Source organism: Uloborus diversus, chromosome 5 (assembly GCF_026930045.1).
Source record: "Uloborus diversus isolate 005 chromosome 5, Udiv.v.3.1, whole genome shotgun sequence".
In the NCBI taxonomy this organism is placed as follows: Eukaryota; Metazoa; Arthropoda; class Arachnida; order Araneae; family Uloboridae; genus Uloborus; species Uloborus diversus.
In genome coordinates, this window is record NC_072735.1 from 25,231,261 (window position 1) to 25,250,187 (window position 18,927).

Genomic DNA, 18,927 nt, shown 5'->3' on the forward strand with positions numbered 1-18,927 from the left:
ACGGAACTTTTATCTCTACGGAAAATTTGTCACTCAAACTTTGACATAAATTTCCTTTTGATTGCGTCTAAACGAATGTTAACTTTTTTTTTCGTACGCATTTGTGTGTGCAACGCAACCGAAACTTAATCAACCTCTCAATGTGTTTTTATTATTTACTGTACGTAGTCAATAAGTTTTGCAGCAGCAAAACATTTCTATTTTCAGATTTTAATGAAAATCAAATTTTGAGCTACTAAAATGTATAACCTTAAATATAAACGAAGCACTTCGGTTGACGCGGAACCTTGAACTTTCTAGACTCGGATTTTCAAGACTCTACGGTAGTTAAAATACAAAATGGTGTCTTTTTTTTTAATAAACATAGTAAACCATTGAATAAAAAAAAAGGCTTCATAAACATTGAAACAGCGGTAATAACTAGTACAGGTACCTACTGATACAGCTTATCATGTAAGGGTGCATGTTGGGGAGGGGATGGCATGAGACAGATAGGGCTATATATATGCCATATTGAAAATTTTTAAGGTCTTGCTTTTAGGGACACTTTCCCCTTTGTATGGAGAAAGATCTTAAGGGTATTGATTCCGGGCAACATTTCCCCCATCGTAGATGAAGTTTTGCGTTCGGGCATTTTCTGCTCAATCGTTGTATCCCCTGCCGTGTGATCGACATATTCTTCACTTGTAAGCTTTTGCACCCCATGCGATCTGATGTGAACCAATCAAGGAAGCCTTTTTGGGCGTACTCCCTGACAGGTTATTTTAACTTTTATGTAACGTCATCCTATTGAGACTGATCAAAAGAATCAAAAGAGCTTAACTGCTCCAACATCAATGACGCTCGCCTGCGGCGGGCATACATCCGAATGAAGTCTGGAGATAGTTTTGGATGATGTGATATTTCATGTATAGCTGTGCAGCAGATTCTAGACTGGTGATTTGCTGCGCTGGCACTAGCTCATAATGAATGTTAGCCTTCGACAACTTTGCTCTTCTATATTTTATTCTTGATTGCTGTTGACCCAGTCGATATTATTTCACCGGAATCGGCTTATTCAACCTTGGCACTGAGGTGCGTGGAGATCTGAATGAATGTATAGATCAAGTACCTCAATCATCGAGCTCTAAATTTTCGTCCACGATGAAATTAGACTCGCACTTTTCTCGAATTATTGTAATTGAGCATTACTAATACTGTGTGCGTAGCGTTCCTTACGTTATGCAACTGCAGCTTACGTAATTTTTATGTCTGTTTAACTGTGTGTGTAGTTCTTTCTTTTCGGATTTCCAGCAATACCTAATTTAATTGCTCAACAGTGCAAAATACAATTTTTTAAAATCTTCAATTAAGTTAATGTTTTTATACCTCAGACAGTCTTTACATCCTCCCTTAGGGCAAATCGAAGGTGTGTATTGAAATGCTGAATCCAAAATTTTAGTCTCTTCAGTGTCATAGGCTAAAACCTAGAGGGAAAACAAGTATCACTTAAACCTGTTGAAAATAAGAGCATTCATAACGATAAATACTCCTTCTTAAAGGATAATTCAAAATTATGTAACTTTGTGTTCAAGGGTTAAAATTGTTTTGTATGAACATTTATGTAAAACTTGTATTTCAGAGTAAATAAGTAAAGAATATTATTTTTTTCCTTAAACCAAAACCTTCATTCTAAAAATAATTAGCCTAGCTCTAATATTATGTACAAGCTCGTTATAGTCAACTAACAATGGAATTAGTTATAGAGAAAATTCCGGAACGGTGAGTATGATTATTCAGTTCTTGTTTACTAACTTGAACCCTAGAACAATCCTTAGTTCTCGACCTGTTCATTTAAACATTTGTTCGAAATTGTGTTGATTGTTATCATTCACAAAAAAAAAGAAAAAAATCTCATCTGTTTTTCAAACAAAACACAATTTTATACATTATTATGGTTAGAGAAATATGTTTTTACCTTATCAAAATGCGACTGAAAGTAAGGGAAGATCGCAGCACCATCTTGGATTTTAGATGCGTTTTTCAGTTCGTTTTATATTTCAAGTAGGGGAGACCGGGGCAAGATGACGAGCCGGGCAAGATGACGAATGCCTAAATTTTTCCGTTTTAAACTAGGTAACTGCATTATACTGGCTCTCGTATCCGCTGTTCGTTCAGCAATAGTATAGAGACGCTGAAATCGCCATATTTGTGTTAGTTCTGAAGCTCTGATTGTTTACCGTTGCCACGATATAACTTTTATGCATGTGTAAATAAGCTCTGCTGCATATACATATAGGATATATCGTGTCTCTTGAGTATTTATGAGTAACTTAGTTTAAATATTACCTATTACCATTAATACATATCAATTAATCGCCTTCTGTTATGGCAATGGAGAAGAATCAGTTCAAACAGGCAGTCTGGGGCAAGATGACGGGCAGCAACGCGGGGCAAGATGACGAGCTTGCCTATTGCCCGTGTTTTGGAATTTATTATACTAACTATGTTGTCCACTTTAACTTCCTGTAAACGCTGTGTGTTTGTCCACGCGACCTTGCGCTTCTCCTCTGGGGCTAAAGGACGCATTGAATCAAGGTAGGTATCGTTCGAAAGTGGGTGACCAAGGGCTATTTATAAACTAGTTGACAAAATGACTAATTGAATAAATTAAACCAAGCAAAGAATCTCTTGCTCTGCTGATTATTGACAATCGTAAATCTCACAAAGCTTTGCAGGCTATCTTATATCGCAGTGAAAAAACATTATCATGGTTGGGTTGCCATTTCACACATTCCATCGTCTCTAGCTCCGGATACGTCATTTTTCTGCCCCTTAAAAGTAGTGTAAAAAGGACAGTTGAACGCCAGGAGGGGCAATCGGGCAATGCATTGCCCCTCCACCCCCTGCCGACCCCCCCCCCCCCTCCGCCTCCCACTCTCCCTCTGACCTTGGGGTTGCGCATGAATCTTGAAGGAGGTGACGAGGGTTTTTTCCCGAGATTTCGCCCTTCCTCGTTTTCGCTCTTCCTCGCTTTTGCTCGGCTACGTTTTCGCTCTTCCTCGCTTCCGCTCGGCTACGTTTTCGCACCATGAAAGGTTATGAAGGTTTTTCGCGCGTTTTTAGATATTTTCCCGCGTTTTTGGACTTTGTCGTTTTTCTAGTCATAGAAGACTAGGAGGTTTTTCACTTTTTGAATGGCAACGTCAAAGTTTTTGGTTGTTATGACAACCAGAGTTTTTTAGTTTTCAGTTGGCAACACTTGTTGCTATGCTTTAACTTTTGGATGGCAACTTTTAAGAACGTTCATGCCGCCATCTATCGGAACTTTGAATATTTTTTTCCGGACTTAGAATATTTCTGCGAATTTAATTATTTTTATTTTACAGAGTGTCGGGAATCGAACACCCAAACTTTGAGTTAGCAAAAACGTATGCTAACCACTATGCTATATTTTCCATTACACTTTCAGTCTTAATGTGAATCTGTACCATGACAACGAATATTACAATTAAATTAATTTTAAAACCATCAGTTAATTCACTCTTTAGTACTAATCATGGCATATCATTAACTGTATTTCAGCTCATAATTGAAACTATCATCATTATTATTATTTTTCATATTAACAAAGTTTTCACTTAAGTAAAGATTTATTTAAATACAACCCATTCGAGATTTTAGATTTGGTTCAATGCTTTGTGGACTTGAAATTTATTTTAAACTTTGATTTTCTTTTTCATGCATTTCAAACTTTATCATTTTTATTTTTTCTAACTTGTTAAATTTTCTTAACTAATTTCTTTTTTCTTTGTCAAATTGACAAATATTTTTTCTAACTTGTAAAAATTTCGAAGAAATAATTTTCTTAACTAATTTTTTTTTTTGACTTTCATACAACAAAATATTTTTTCTTACTTGTTAAATTTTCGAAGAAATAATTAACTTAAATATTCTTTCACACATTTTGAACTTTGACGTTTTTTCCTGTCATTTAGCACTTTGATTTTTTTTCACTATTTTAGCGTTTTTCAATTATTTTCAGTCTTTAACTATTTTCTTAACTTTTTAGTCTTTAACTAATTTCAAGCATTTCAGACTTAGATTATTTTTTCGTGATTTCGATTTTTTTTTTTTTAGTATATTTTAGAGTTTGATCATTTTCTCACTTGTTTTTACTTTATCGTTTTTTTCCGATATTTTTAAACTTAGAAATTTTTCGCAATTAGTGACTGGAATTGAAACCTCAAATTTTTCGAAACATTATCATGTCTTCAATTTTTGCAATCATGTCAAACTTGCAATCAATTTACTCTTAGTAGTAATTAACACCTATCATTAACAAATTTTTACGGATTTTAAGAAATCAACTTAATTAATTTTTTCCAGTAAGCAAATTTCGCACTCAATTTACATTTCATCACTGCATATACGTTTCAAGAGTTTCATTGAATTTATCACATACCATTTAATTAACTCTAATAATTACTTTTTCATTAATACTTAACTTAATCATTTTATCATACATTTATTCCAGTTACAAAATTATGCTTAAAAGTTATTTATTTTTCTTAGCACAAGAGATTTTAACATGTTCCTACTAAAATGCTTTTCACTCTAGTTTGAGTTTACTAAAATAGCAACTCATTTATGATTTAGATTCATTTAATCGTCTTTGATTCTTTTTCATTATTATTATTTTAAATTATCACATACGTTATTATTTTTATACATTTATCCATTTAATTTTCCAAAATCTACAATCAATTTACTTTTCGTATTAATTAACACTTATCACTATCAAATATTTTCATGAATTTTAAAAAATTATCTTCTTAAATAATTTTTTACTGTAACCAAATTTCCCACTCAAGTTATATTTTATCACTACATATGCTTTTCATGAGTTTCATTTAATTTATCGCATTTCATTTAATTAACTCTAATAATTATTTTTTTATCATCGATATTTAAGTTAATCATATTTTCCTTTATTTTTTTTTTTCATGCAAACACTCTTGATGGAATAAAACAAAATTTTCAACTTTCATGAATTAAATCCCCTCTGACTATTTTATTTTACTTTACCATACTTTACTATTTTACTTACTGCGTTTTACTATTTATCATTCATTACAGCTTTTCCAAAATATTACTTTACAACCAACCAATTTCATTAACAGAATTTTCATTACAATTTATAAATTTCACTTTTATTTAATTATTTTTACCTACGCTAAAATAAAACACATAATACAAAAATTTAAACATCAATGAAGTACCCAAGAAATGTTAAAATTATAAGTCGAGTATCAAAACTTCATGTCAGCAAATTTTAAAAATAGACTTACCGAAAAATAACTTCTACTGAAATTCATTTCAAAACTTGGAATCAATTTACTCTTAGCATTAATAAACACTTATCATTAAGAAATTTTCATGGATTTTAAAAATCAACTTATTTAATTTTTTCCAGTAAGCAAATTTTGCACTCAAGTCACATTTTATCACTACATATGCTTTTCAAGAGTTTTATTGAATTTATCACATTTTATTTAATTATTTTTTGATTAGTATTAAACTTAGTCATTTTATCGCTTAGTATTTAACTTAATCATTTTCTTGCTTGTTTTTACTTTATCGGTTTTTTTCCCGTTATTTTTAAACTTAGAAATTTTTCACAATTAGTAACAGGAATCGAACCCACAAATTTTTCGAAACATTATCAGGTCTACAATTTTCATCCAACTAATTTATTTTAAAAACTAGCAATCAATTTACTCTTAGTAGTAATTAACACTTATCATTAATAAATTTTCGCGATTTTAAAAAAAATCAACTTATTTAATTTTTTTACAGTAAGCAAATTTCGCACTCAAGTTACATTTCATCACTTTATATGCTTTTCAAGAGTTTCATTTAATTTATCACATTTTATTTAATCAACTCTATTAATTATTTTTTTGATTAGTATTTAACTTAGTCATTTTATCGCATAGTGTTTTACTTTATTATTATTATTTTTTTTTTTTCATACAAGCACTCTTGTTAGAATAAAACAAAATTTTCAACCTTCATGAATTAGAATCACTTTGGCTATTTCATTTTCCCAATAATATTTTACTTTAACAACTAATTTCTTTAACAAAATCGATATCATTTATTTTAGTCTTTATCCTTTTCGAACAATACATTCAAATGGACAGCTATACGTTAAATTAAGAAACTTAATCTAAATTTTGACAAATTAAGTTATAGCTAAATACTGACTAAAATTAAGTACAAAAGACTAACCTTTTTGGGGTGAAATCCCTCAAGTACCAGCTATCGCGAAGTTATTTAAAAACAGTGAATGAAATTGTAATAAGTGGATTGTTAATTATAACTCAATCTCACAAAATTACAATTACACGCATGTTTTATTTGAAATCGCTGCATACGGCTGGCTGCTCATCGTCGATTTTCAGAACGCATGCCGTGATATCGCAAATCAACTCGGCTGTTGAAAAAAACTACCGTAGTCCTACAGCACTTCGGATCGTCCACACACACACACCGAGGCGAATTGAGAAAATGACTTTATCAATATTGCTATCTACCCCTTTACCGATAACAGATAACAAACCCCACGTGCTAGTATTATTCACCACCTGGCCTACGTCTTTCAAGTGATGTCACTGTTTCTGACCAATTAAAATTAGTTCACGTTTCTCAAATATCAAGCACATAGATCGACAATAGCCTGATGTCAGGTTTTCCAAACAAAATTTTAGATTTTAATTCGTAGTTTCGAATTAATTTCTTTTTCATTTCAAACTTATAAAAAAAAAAAATTTCCAGCTTGTAAGAATATTTCTTTCAAAAACAGATTTTTGATTCAAAACAGTATTTTTTCAAACTTGTAATATTTTTCTACTTAGAAAATGAAATCAAAAATTTTTGTTTTCTTTAATCATATAAAATGTTTTTAAGAAATAATTTCTCAAACTTGTAATATTTTTCCACTAATTAAAAAAAATCAATTTTTTTTTCAATCATATAAAAATAAATTTTTAATCTTACAACAGTAAATTTTTCCGCAAAAATATTTTTTTCAAATCAAAATAATAATAATAATAATATTTTTGTAACATATTGTTTTTTTTCCTTTCAATCTTTTTTTTCAAAAATTTTCAAACTTATAAAATAAAATTTTTTCAACTTAATCTTCAAACGAAATGATTTAATTAAATTTAAAACTCAATATCACTTTACTCTTAGTATTAATAACCAATAGCACTTAACCATTTACTCTTTGCACTCTAAGTATTAATTAACACACACGCATTACAAATAATAATAATAATGTTTAAGATACTTACAAATCATTCACTCTAGCTTTCAAATATCCATCTAGCATGTTATTGTTCATTCGTGTGAGGGAACTTGTAATAAAACTTTACTTATCAACCGAAATTATAAGCGAAAATATCGCATTTTTTAGCACTTAATATAATCCTACAATTAACAAATTGGTTTTAACTTTGAATTTAAGAAAAATAAAAACTATTACACACTTAGTAACATATCTATCGATGTATATTATTTCATGACAAATCACAAATAGGTGAGGATCTTTTATCGATCATGTGACCAACTAAGTTAAGAAAGAGCGTTCTTATCTCATATGAGAATTTATAAGTCTTTAATATTTCTCTTTAATGTAAGTGTATTGATACGTACGAGTTTGTGTATGTGAATATAACTGTGTATTGTTTTCAAACCATTGTCATGTTTAAGCTTTACGGTTCTAATTTTGACTTTCCACTTAGCATTATTTGAAGTCCTTCGCATGCATTAAACTATAGAAATATTACAAAAATTATATTTTCATTCAGTCTTAATTACAAAACCATACAATAAGATGAAGACAACACCGATAGTATAAAGATTACTTACAATAAAGTGCATATAAAAAATATATGTAAGAGTGATTTCAAAGTATAATCCATCAACCATATTCAACAACTCAATAAAAACACAAGTCTCTTTTAAAATGATAAACACAATTTATTCACACACACAGTAAAAGACAATTAAAAAAACTTTCATCTTTAAGTAAAACTCTTCAAAACTTTCAAGCGTATTTTTAACATCGATTGCATCAAATAAATCAGACACATGACATTTTAAACATGGACTATCAACATTCAAAGTAACGAAGTCACGAGTCAAGTTTTCCCAATTAACATTAAAAAGAGCCCGTTCGAAAAAAGTGTCGAACTTTCGACCCCTTGTTAATGATTCACATTCATGCACTCTCATGTAAAAAATGAATCCATTTTTACAATCCACACATTCTTTTTTAGAAAGGTAGTTTATGTTGCATATGAGCTCATCAAATAGTCACTTACGTAGAGAATCAGCCAGTTTACGAACTTCTTATGATGTATATGTGCTGATTTTATCACATCGACAATCACAGGGATATTTTTTCTCAATTTCCGAAAGGATGTACTCTTTTAGAGTATAAGTCATAAGTTTGTCTTTGACACTACGTGAGATACAAGGGGACGCGTAGCACAATTTGTCAATCTGGCTTTCCAAAAGTAGAACTCTATCAGGCATCAACTGGAACACTTCTCGTTTCAGTTTGAACAATCTTTGCACACTAACACAGATGTTACCATTCGCACTCGACTCTCCTTTTTTATAACAAAAGCGAAATCACGGTCTTCGATTAATTTTTGATTTATATTTTTACGTAGGCTTGAAATAAGTGATCTCCACACATCTGGTTCTAAGGAAATACCATCCATAGTTGGTCGAAAAATACCATCTTTCCCACACGTATATCTTCTAATATGCACGCGTGTACGTTTCCGAAAAGTATTCACCTAAAGTGAAAATACAATCACCCAAGTGTATCATATCATCAGGCTGTGGAGAAGCCTCAATGTTCATTTTCATGTTCGTTGCATCCCATCTGTTCATCTTCAGGCTTCAAAGTTTCAGAATGATTTTCACCAGCGTTAGTCATTCTTAACTCTCATAGGATTAGGAGTCACAATACTAAAACAACTTCCTGTGAACTTAAAAAATAAATCAAACTAGGTTTTAACACTAGCTGGTGAAGAAAAATCCTAAGTACATAGAATAAAATTTCACGATCTCTTTCAAAGCTCAGAATCACCCTGAAAATGATTCTCCAAACATCCACTATAAACCAATGAATATTCACTTTAACCAATGAGAAGTGTACATAAATCTCTTGCTACTGACGTCATAGAATATCACATGAACTTTTGAGCAGAATTGAGTTGTTTTACACAGTATTCAGATTTTTAGAAAATGCCAACACTTTGACTTCCAAATTCATCCTGACCTACTACGAGTAATTTTAAGATGGTAGCAGGTTTTCACATCACACCGAATGTCGATGACGTTTTCGCATCTCATGCAAATTGACATGATCAATTACACGTGATTGATCATGTCATGCGTGAGATGCGAAAACGTCATCGGCATTCGATGTGATGTGAAAACCTGCTACCATCTTAAAATTACTCGTAGTAGGTCAGGATGAATTTGGAAGTCAAAGTGTTGGCATTTTCTAAAAATCTGAATACTGTGTAAAACAACTCAATTCTGCTCAAAAGTTCATGTGATATTCTATGACGTCAGTAGCAAGAGATTTATGTACACTTCTCATTGGTTAAAGTGAATATTCATTGGTTTATAGTGGATGTTTGGAGAATCATTTTCAGGGTGATTCTGAGCTTTGAAAGAGATCGTGAAATTTTATTCTATGTACTTAGGATTTTTCTTCACCAGCTAGTGTTAAAACCTAGTTTGATTTATTTTTTAAGTTCACAGGAAGTTGTTTTAGTATTGTGACTCCTAATCCTATGAGAGTTAAGAATGACTAACGCTGGTGAAAATCATTCTGAAACTTTGAAGCCTGAAGATGAACAGATGGGATGCAACGAACATGAAAATGAACATTGAGGCTTCTCCACAGCCTGATGATATGATACACTTGGGTGATTGTATTTTCACTTTAGGTGAATACTTTTCGGAAACGTACACGCGTGCATATTAGAAGATATACCTGTGGGAAAGATGGTATTTTTCGACCAACTATGGATGGTATTTCCTTAGAACCAGATGTGTGGAGATCACTTATTTCAAGCCTACGTAAAAATATAAATCAAAAATTAATCGAAGACCGTGATTTCGCTTTTGTTATAAAAAAGGAGAGTCGAGTGCGAATGGTAACATCTGTGTTAGTGTGCAAAGATTGTTCAAACTGAAACGAGAAGTGTTCCAGTTGATGCCTGATAGAGTTCTACTTTTGGAAAGCCAGATTGACAAATTGTGCTACGCGTCCCCTTGTATCTCACGTAGTGTCAAAGACAAACTTATGACTTATACTCTAAAAGAGTACATCCTTTCGGAAATTGAGAAAAAATATCCCTGTGATTGTCGATGTGATAAAATCAGCACATATACATCACAAGAAGTTCGTAAACTGGCTGATTCTCTACGTAAGTGACTATTTGATGAGCTCATATGCAACATAAACTACCTTTCTAAAAAAGAATGTGTGGATTGTAAAAATGGATTCATTTTTTACATGAGAGTGCATGAATGTGAATCATTAACAAGGGGTCGAAAGTTCGACACTTTTTTCGAACGAGCTCTTTTTAATGTTAATTGGGAAAACTTGACTCGTGACTTCGTTACTTTGAATGTTGATAGTCCATGTTTAAAATGTCATGTGTCTGATTTATTTGATGCAATCGATGTTAAAAATACGCTTGAAAGTTTTGAAGAGTTTTACTTAAAGATGAAAGTTTTTTTAATTGTCTTTTACTGTGTGTGTGAATAAATTGTGTTTATCATTTTAAAAGAGACTTGTGTTTTTATTGAGTTGTTGAATATGGTTGATGGATTATACTTTGAAATCACTCTTACATATATTTTTTATATGCACTTTATTGTAAGTAATCTTTATACTATCGGTGTTGTCTTCATCTTATTGTATGGTTTTGTAATTAAGACTGAATGAAAATATAATTTTTGTAATATTTCTATAGTTTAATGCATGCGAAGGACTTCAAATAATGCTAAGTGGAAAGTCAAAATTAGAACCGTAAAGCTTAAACATGACAATGGTTTGAAAACAATACACAGTTATATTCACATACACAAACTCGTACGTATCAATACACTTACATTAAAGAGAAATATTAAAGACTTATAAATTCTCATATGAGATAAGAACGCTCTTTCTTAACTTAGTTGGTCACATGATCGATAAAAGATCCTCACCTATTTGTGATTTGTCATGAAATAATATACATCGATAGATATGTTACTAAGTGTGTAATAGTTTTTATTTTTCTTAAATTCAAAGTTAAAACCAATTTGTTAATTGTAGGATTATATTAAGTGCTAAAAAATGCGATATTTTCGCTTATAATTTCGGTTGATAAGTAAAGTTTTATTACAAGTTCCCTCACACGAATGAACAATAACATGCTAGATGGATATTTGAAAGCTTGAGTAGATGATTTGTAAGTATCTTAAACATTATTATTATTATTTGTAATGCGTGTGTGTTAATTAATACTTAGAGTGCAAAGAGTAAATGGTTAAGTGCTATTGGTTATTAATACTAAGAGTAAAGTGATATTGAGTTTTAAATTTAATTAAATCATTTCGTTTGAAGATTAAGTTGAAAAAATTTTATTTTATAAGTTTGAAAATTTTTGAAAAAAAAGATTGAAAGGAAAAAAAACAATATGTTACAAAAATATTATTATTATTATTATTTTGATTTGAAAAAAATATTTTTGCGGAAAAATTTACTGTTGTAAGATTAAAAATTTATTTTTATATGATTGAAAAAAAAATTGATTTTTTTTTAATTAGTGGAAAAATATTACAAGTTTGAGAAATTATTTCTTAAAAACATTTTATATGATTAAAGAAAACAAAAATTTTTGATTTCATTTTCTAAGTAGAAAAATATTACAAGTTTGAAAAAATACTGTTTTGAATCAAAAATCTGTTTTTGAAAGAAATATTCTTACAAGCTGGAATTTTTTTTTTTATAAGTTTGAAATGAAAAAGAAATTAATTCGAAACTACGAATTAAAATCTAAAATTTTGTTTGGAAAACCTGACATCAGGCTATTGTCGATCTATGTGCTTGATATTTGAGAAACGTGAACTAATTTTAATTGGTCAGAAACAGTGACATCACTTGAAAGACGTAGGCCAGGTGGTGAATAATACTAGCACGTGGGGTTTGTTATCTGTTATCGGTAAAGGGGTAGATAGCAATATTGATAAAGTCATTTTCTCAATTCGCCTCGGTGTGTGTGTGTGGACGATCCGAAGTGCTGTAGGACTACGGTAGTTTTTTTCAACAGCCGAGTTGATTTGCGATATCACGGCATGCGTTCTGAAAATCGACGATGAGCAGCCAGCCGTATGCAGCGATTTCAAATAAAACATGCGTGTAATTGTAATTTTGTGAGATTGAGTTATAATTAACAATCCACTTATTACAATTTCATTCACTGTTTTTAAATAACTTCGCGATAGCTGGTACTTGAGGGATTTCACCCCAAAAAGGTTAGTCTTTTGTACTTAATTTTAGTCAGTATTTAGCTATAACTTAATTTGTCAAAATTTAGATTAAGTTTCTTAATTTAACGTATAGCTGTCCATTTGAATGTATTGTTCGAAAAGGATAAAGACTAAAATAAATGATATCGATTTTGTTAAAGAAATTAGTTGTTAAAGTAAAATATTATTGGGAAAATGAAATAGCCAAAGTGATTCTAATTCATGAAGGTTGAAAATTTTGTTTTATTCTAACAAGAGTGCTTGTATGAAAAAAAAAATAATAATAATAATAAAGTAAAACACTATGCGATAAAATGACTAAGTTAAATACTAATCAAAAAAATAATTAATAGAGTTGATTAAATAAAATGTGATAAATTAAATGAAACTCTTGAAAAGCATATAAAGTGATGAAATGTAACTTGAGTGCGAAATTTGCTTACTGTAAAAAAATTAAATAAGTTGATTTTTTTTAAAATCGTGAAAATTTATTAATGATAAGTGTTAATTACTACTAAGAGTAAATTGATTGCAAGTTTTTAAAATAAATTAGTTGGATGAAAATTGTAGACCTGATAATGTTTCGAAAAATTTGTGGGTTCGATTCCTGTTACTAATTGTGAAAAATTTCTAAGTTTAAAAATAACGGGAAAAAAACCGATAAAGTAAAAACAAGCAAGAAAATGATTAAGTTAAATACTAAGCGATAAAATGACTAAGTTTAATACTAATCAAAAAATAATTAAATAAAATGTGATAAATTCAATAAAACTCTTGAAAAGCATATGTAGTGATAAAATGTGACTTGAGTGCGAAATTTGCTTACTGGAAAAAATTAAATAAGTTGATTTTTAAAATCCATGAAAATTTCTTAATGATAAGTGTTTATTAATGCTAAGAGTAAATTGATTCCAAGTTTTGAAATGAATTTCAGTAGAAGTTATTTTTCGGTAAGTCTATTTTTAAAATTTGCTGACATGAAGTTTTGATACTCGACTTATAATTTTAACATTTCTTGGGTACTTCATTGATGTTTAAATTTTTGTATTATGTGTTTTATTTTAGCGTAGGTAAAAATAATTAAATAAAAGTGAAATTTATAAATTGTAATGAAAATTCTGTTAATGAAATTGGTTGGTTGTAAAGTAATATTTTGGAAAAGCTGTAATGAATGATAAATAGTAAAACGCAGTAAGTAAAATAGTAAAGTATGGTAAAGTAAAATAAAATAGTCAGAGGGGATTTAATTCATGAAAGTTGAAAATTTTGTTTTATTCCATCAAGAGTGTTTGCATGAAAAAAAAATAAAGGAAAATATGATTAACTTAAATATCGATGATAAAAAAATAATTATTAGAGTTAATTAAATGAAATGCGATAAATTAAATGAAACTCATGAAAAGCATATGTAGTGATAAAATATAACTTGAGTGGGAAATTTGGTTACAGTAAAAAATTATTTAAGAAGATAATTTTTTAAAATTCATGAAAATATTTGATAGTGATAAGTGTTAATTAATACGAAAAGTAAATTGATTGTAGATTTTGGAAAATTAAATGGATAAATGTATAAAAATAATAACGTATGTGATAATTTAAAATAATAATAATGAAAAAGAATCAAAGACGATTAAATGAATCTAAATCGTAAATGAGTTGCTATTTTAGTAAACTCAAACTAGAGTGAAAAGCATTTTAGTAGGAACATGTTAAAATCTCTTGTGCTAAGAAAAATAAATAACTTTTAAGCATAATTTTGTAACTGGAATAAATGTATGATAAAATGATTAAGTTAAGTATTAATGAAAAAGTAATTATTAGAGTTAATTAAATGGTATGTGATAAATTCAATGAAACTCTTGAAACGTATATGCAGTGATGAAATGTAACTTGAGTGCGAAATTTGCTTACTGGAAAAAATTAATTAAGTTGATTTCTTAAAATCCGTAAAAATTTGTTAATGATAGGTGTTAATTACTACTAAGAGTAAATTGATTGCAAGTTTGACATGATTGCAAAAATTGAAGACATGATAATGTTTCGAAAAATTTGAGGTTTCAATTCCAGTCACTAATTGCGAAAAATTTCTAAGTTTAAAAATATCGGAAAAAAACGATAAAGTAAAAACAAGTGAGAAAATGATCAAACTCTAAAATATACTAAAAAAAAAAAAATCGAAATCACGAAAAAATAATCTAAGTCTGAAATGCTTGAAATTAGTTAAAGACTAAAAAGTTAAGAAAATAGTTAAAGACTGAAAATAATTGAAAAACGCTAAAATAGTGAAAAAAAATCAAAGTGCTAAATGACAGGAAAAAACGTCAAAGTTCAAAATGTGTGAAAGAATATTTAAGTTAATTATTTCTTCGAAAATTTAACAAGTAAGAAAAAATATTTTGTTGTATGAAAGTCAAAAAAAAAAATTAGTTAAGAAAATTATTTCTTCGAAATTTTTACAAGTTAGAAAAAATATTTGTCAATTTGACAAAGAAAAAAGAAATTAGTTAAGAAAATTTAACAAGTTAGAAAAAATAAAAATGATAAAGTTTGAAATGCATGAAAAAGAAAATCAAAGTTTAAAATAAATTTCAAGTCCACAAAGCATTGAACCAAATCTAAAATCTCGAATGGGTTGTATTTAAATAAATCTTTACTTAAGTGAAAACTTTGTTAATATGAAAAATAATAATAATGATGATAGTTTCAATTATGAGCTGAAATACAGTTAATGATATGCCATGATTAGTACTAAAGAGTGAATTAACTGATGGTTTTAAAATTAATTTAATTGTAATATTCGTTGTCATGGTACAGATTCACATTAAGACTGAAAGTGTAATGGAAAATATAGCATAGTGGTTAGCATACGTTTTTGCTAACTCAAAGTTTGGGTGTTCGATTCCCGACACTCTGTAAAATAAAAATAATTAAATTCGCAGAAATATTCTAAGTCCGGAAAAAAATATTCAAAGTTCCGATAGATGGCGGCATGAACGTTCTTAAAAGTTGCCATCCAAAAGTTAAAGCATAGCAACAAGTGTTGCCAACTGAAAACTAAAAAACTCTGGTTGTCATAACAACCAAAAACTTTGACGTTGCCATTCAAAAAGTGAAAAACCTCCTAGTCTTCTATGACTAGAAAAACGACAAAGTCCAAAAACGCGGGAAAATATCTAAAAACGCGCGAAAAACCTTCATAACCTTTCATGGTGCGAAAACGTAGCCGAGCGGAAGCGAGGAAGAGCGAAAACGTAGCCGAGCAAAAGCGAGGAAGAGCGAAAACGAGGAAGGGCGAAATCTCGGGAAAAAACCCTCGTCACCTTCTTCAAGATTCATGCGCAACCCCAAGGTCAGAGGGGGAGTGGGAGGCGGAGGGGGGGGTCGGCAGGGGGTGGAGGGGCAATGCATTGCCCGATTGCCCCTCCTGGCGTTCAACTGTCCTTTTTACACTACTCTTAAAAACCTACTATAGCCAAGCATGTGGCAAATTTATGGTCATTCATCAAGGACAAACTATCACAGAATAAAAATATTGGTGAGCTTTTGAGCACCGCTTACTTCAAAGCAGCTATAGTTGGAAATGCCGATAAAGGGTTTAAAGAATGAGGTATCGAGTCTCATACTTTTCTTGTTTTTTTTAGCGGACTATGACGTTGTTGGCTCTGAAACTGAATAATAGTGCTAATCCTCAGACCTTGGGAGTAGAAAAGCAACATATAAACCGTCCAGACGAAGCAGAAGTTATGGCAAATGCCGATTCCGATACACCAAAGAAGCATGTTAGTGTTTTTGATTTCAATGCATTGCTTAAAGCAACACAATGCGAATAACAAAAACTGAAGCTCAAACATTCTTACAAGCACACCCGTCAAAGAAATGTCAGAACAAGGAACAAAGCGGAAAAAAAGAATTATTTAAAAAAACAGGGAAAATAAGCTCGTGAAACTAAAAAGGGAGTAAAAAAAAAAACTCAGACCAAATTTCTGTAGGCCCAAGTCTATTAGTGCGGGCCCGTATTCATGCCAAGCAATGCAGTTGCAACAAATTCAAAGAATAGTGTTCTAAGATGTCTTACTTGGAAAGTGGAATTTTGAGACCCTCCAACAGAAGAATGGGTCCAGAGCTGTAAAAGCCAAGAGTGGTGGCATGAGGAATGTTCCAATCACGAAAATGGTATTTTTATTTGTGTCTATTTTAGCTGCAGAACTTAACACTTGAACATTACGCTACAACGCATTACGCTTAATTTGATACTTAGTAAGATGTTAAAACACAGTTATCATGTGTAAAACTAGGTAACATATTCAAAACATAAAATATGTTCTACCTTTTTCAACGTTGTCATCTTGCCCCTAGGTTAAAGTCATCTTGCCCCAGTACTGGGGCAAGATGACGATTTGTTAAGGTTATGAAAAAATAAAAATATCCTTCGTTATTTTTATTTGAAAAATTAAATGGCAATATATTTAATACTACAAAGAACTACTCTAACAGCTCATATAAAATTAATTTTTCTATCCTTAAAAATAAATCAATAAACCACGAAAATTGTTAGCATAGTCATCTTGCCACGGTCTCCCCTACTTGGACAACCGAGCCTCGCTCGGTTTTAAAAGAATTATTTTTTGTCAATTCGTGTTTTTCTAAGATTCGATTCTTTTTCAAATGTACTTGAAAAGCATCACGTTAACGTAATATTAAGGTTCTCGCCAGTCGTTGGATATGCTTCCGAGAAACGAGAGATATACATGTAAACACTTCATCAGCATTATAATCATCATTTCAGCAATAAGAAGCCTACTTCTGAATATAGGCTTCCTTAGGTGGATGTCTGTGGGGGAGAGAAAGTTCTGAGCTGATTGTGTATAAATATTTAGCGCACGATATTACCAAAAAAGTAGTTTTTAATAGGGATGTGTCGAGCGGATCGAAAAGAACGAATCTTTAAAATGAATGAAAACGTTCGTTCACCTAAAAAACGATCGACCGTTCTTTTGAACGGAGAGAAGTTTGGAACATTTTTATTGATGCACTTATGAGGAAATCCCCCCCCCCCCTTTTGAGCTACATTCATCTTCAAATTTTTGACTCTCAATCAATCTCAAAATTCCATGGGAACCATGACCTCTCCCTAAACCTTGTGATTGTAGGAATTTTTTTAAACAGAAAAAAAGAAAGAAAATATTATGAGGCGATAGCAAAATTTTACTCATGTGTTTTACTTTCCAAGAAAATTAGGTCTTAGTTGGGAGAGAATTTTTTTCCCTCTCCTCGAAACAGAACTATAATTTCCAAAAATTTTGGTTCTATCATTCTCATCATTCCTTGATTTCAAGTATAGACATTTGGACGATCTCTAAATACTGCTGTCTTCAGAGTACACCTATTGATCACGAGACCAAGTGAGCCTAAATTTGCTTTTCTATGGCTTTAATTTCGAAATTTTCTTAGGGAGAGCCACCTTTTCCATGCTGCTCCACAAATGGCACGAAAGGTAACTAAAAATTGCATTTTAGGAGTTAACTGTATTTACTAGCTAGTGAAATATCTAATTGAATAATTAAAACGGTGTTTTTATTTTAGATTTTGATAGGCATACGGGCAGAGGACTGAATGTATAAAAATGTGTTTTGCGTAAAAAAACAGATCAGAGTAGAGGAGGGGGCTGTAGTGGGATCTTACATAGACTATGAAAATCATTCTCAGTTATAAATAGTTCACTTTCGAGGGTTTTGCAGTCGTAAAGCAAATTTCTCCATATACGACGATTATTTTCTCGGTGTTTCTAAAACTCATGGTAAAATCTCCCAAAATTTTTGTTAATTTGACAAAAAGTTAACTCGGAGCCCTTTCGAAGAAGCTATTCCGTCAAATACGGGGAACATTTCGTGAGATTTGCGCATGCGTTACAGGTTCCAGACGCCACACGTTTCGTGGTGAATATCGTTGCCTCAAAGTAACAGCAAGCCCGGCTCTATAAATTTTGGGCCCCCCCTGCAACAAAATCTGTAGGGCCTTCCCCAAAGGCTAGCAGTGTATATATTTGCAGCGTTAATATATTTCAGTGCTTATTTCTTTTATTTTTTTTCCTTCAATTTCTTGGACCGTTGTGCCCTTTAAGGACGCATACGACCCCCCCTCCCCCCCACACTGCGGGGTCTGTGGGTACGCAGATCCGGGTTTAGGCAACAGTATCTTAACTGTAATTCCCTGGGTTTCGATGTCTTACTGTTGCTCTGAGATGACAATATGCTCTCTAAGCATCGGAACGACTAAGGATCACGTGCCTGCGACGCCAGGTAGGCCTGAGATGGTGAAGTGTGAAGCCAC

The 18,927-nt window shown here is 31.1% G+C and overlaps 1 protein-coding gene across 1 annotated transcript in view; it reads right to left on the bottom strand.

Moving 5' to 3' along the window:
• The window catches only part of LOC129222515 (uncharacterized), a 300,099-nt gene that overhangs the window by 25,616 nt on the left and 255,556 nt on the right, over positions 1-18,927 (bottom strand). Inside the window, exon 9 of the mRNA XM_054857026.1 lies at positions 1,369-1,466. Coding sequence (XP_054713001.1) covers positions 1,369-1,466 — 98 coding nt within the window. The remainder of the gene's footprint in view (positions 1-1,368; positions 1,467-18,927) is intronic.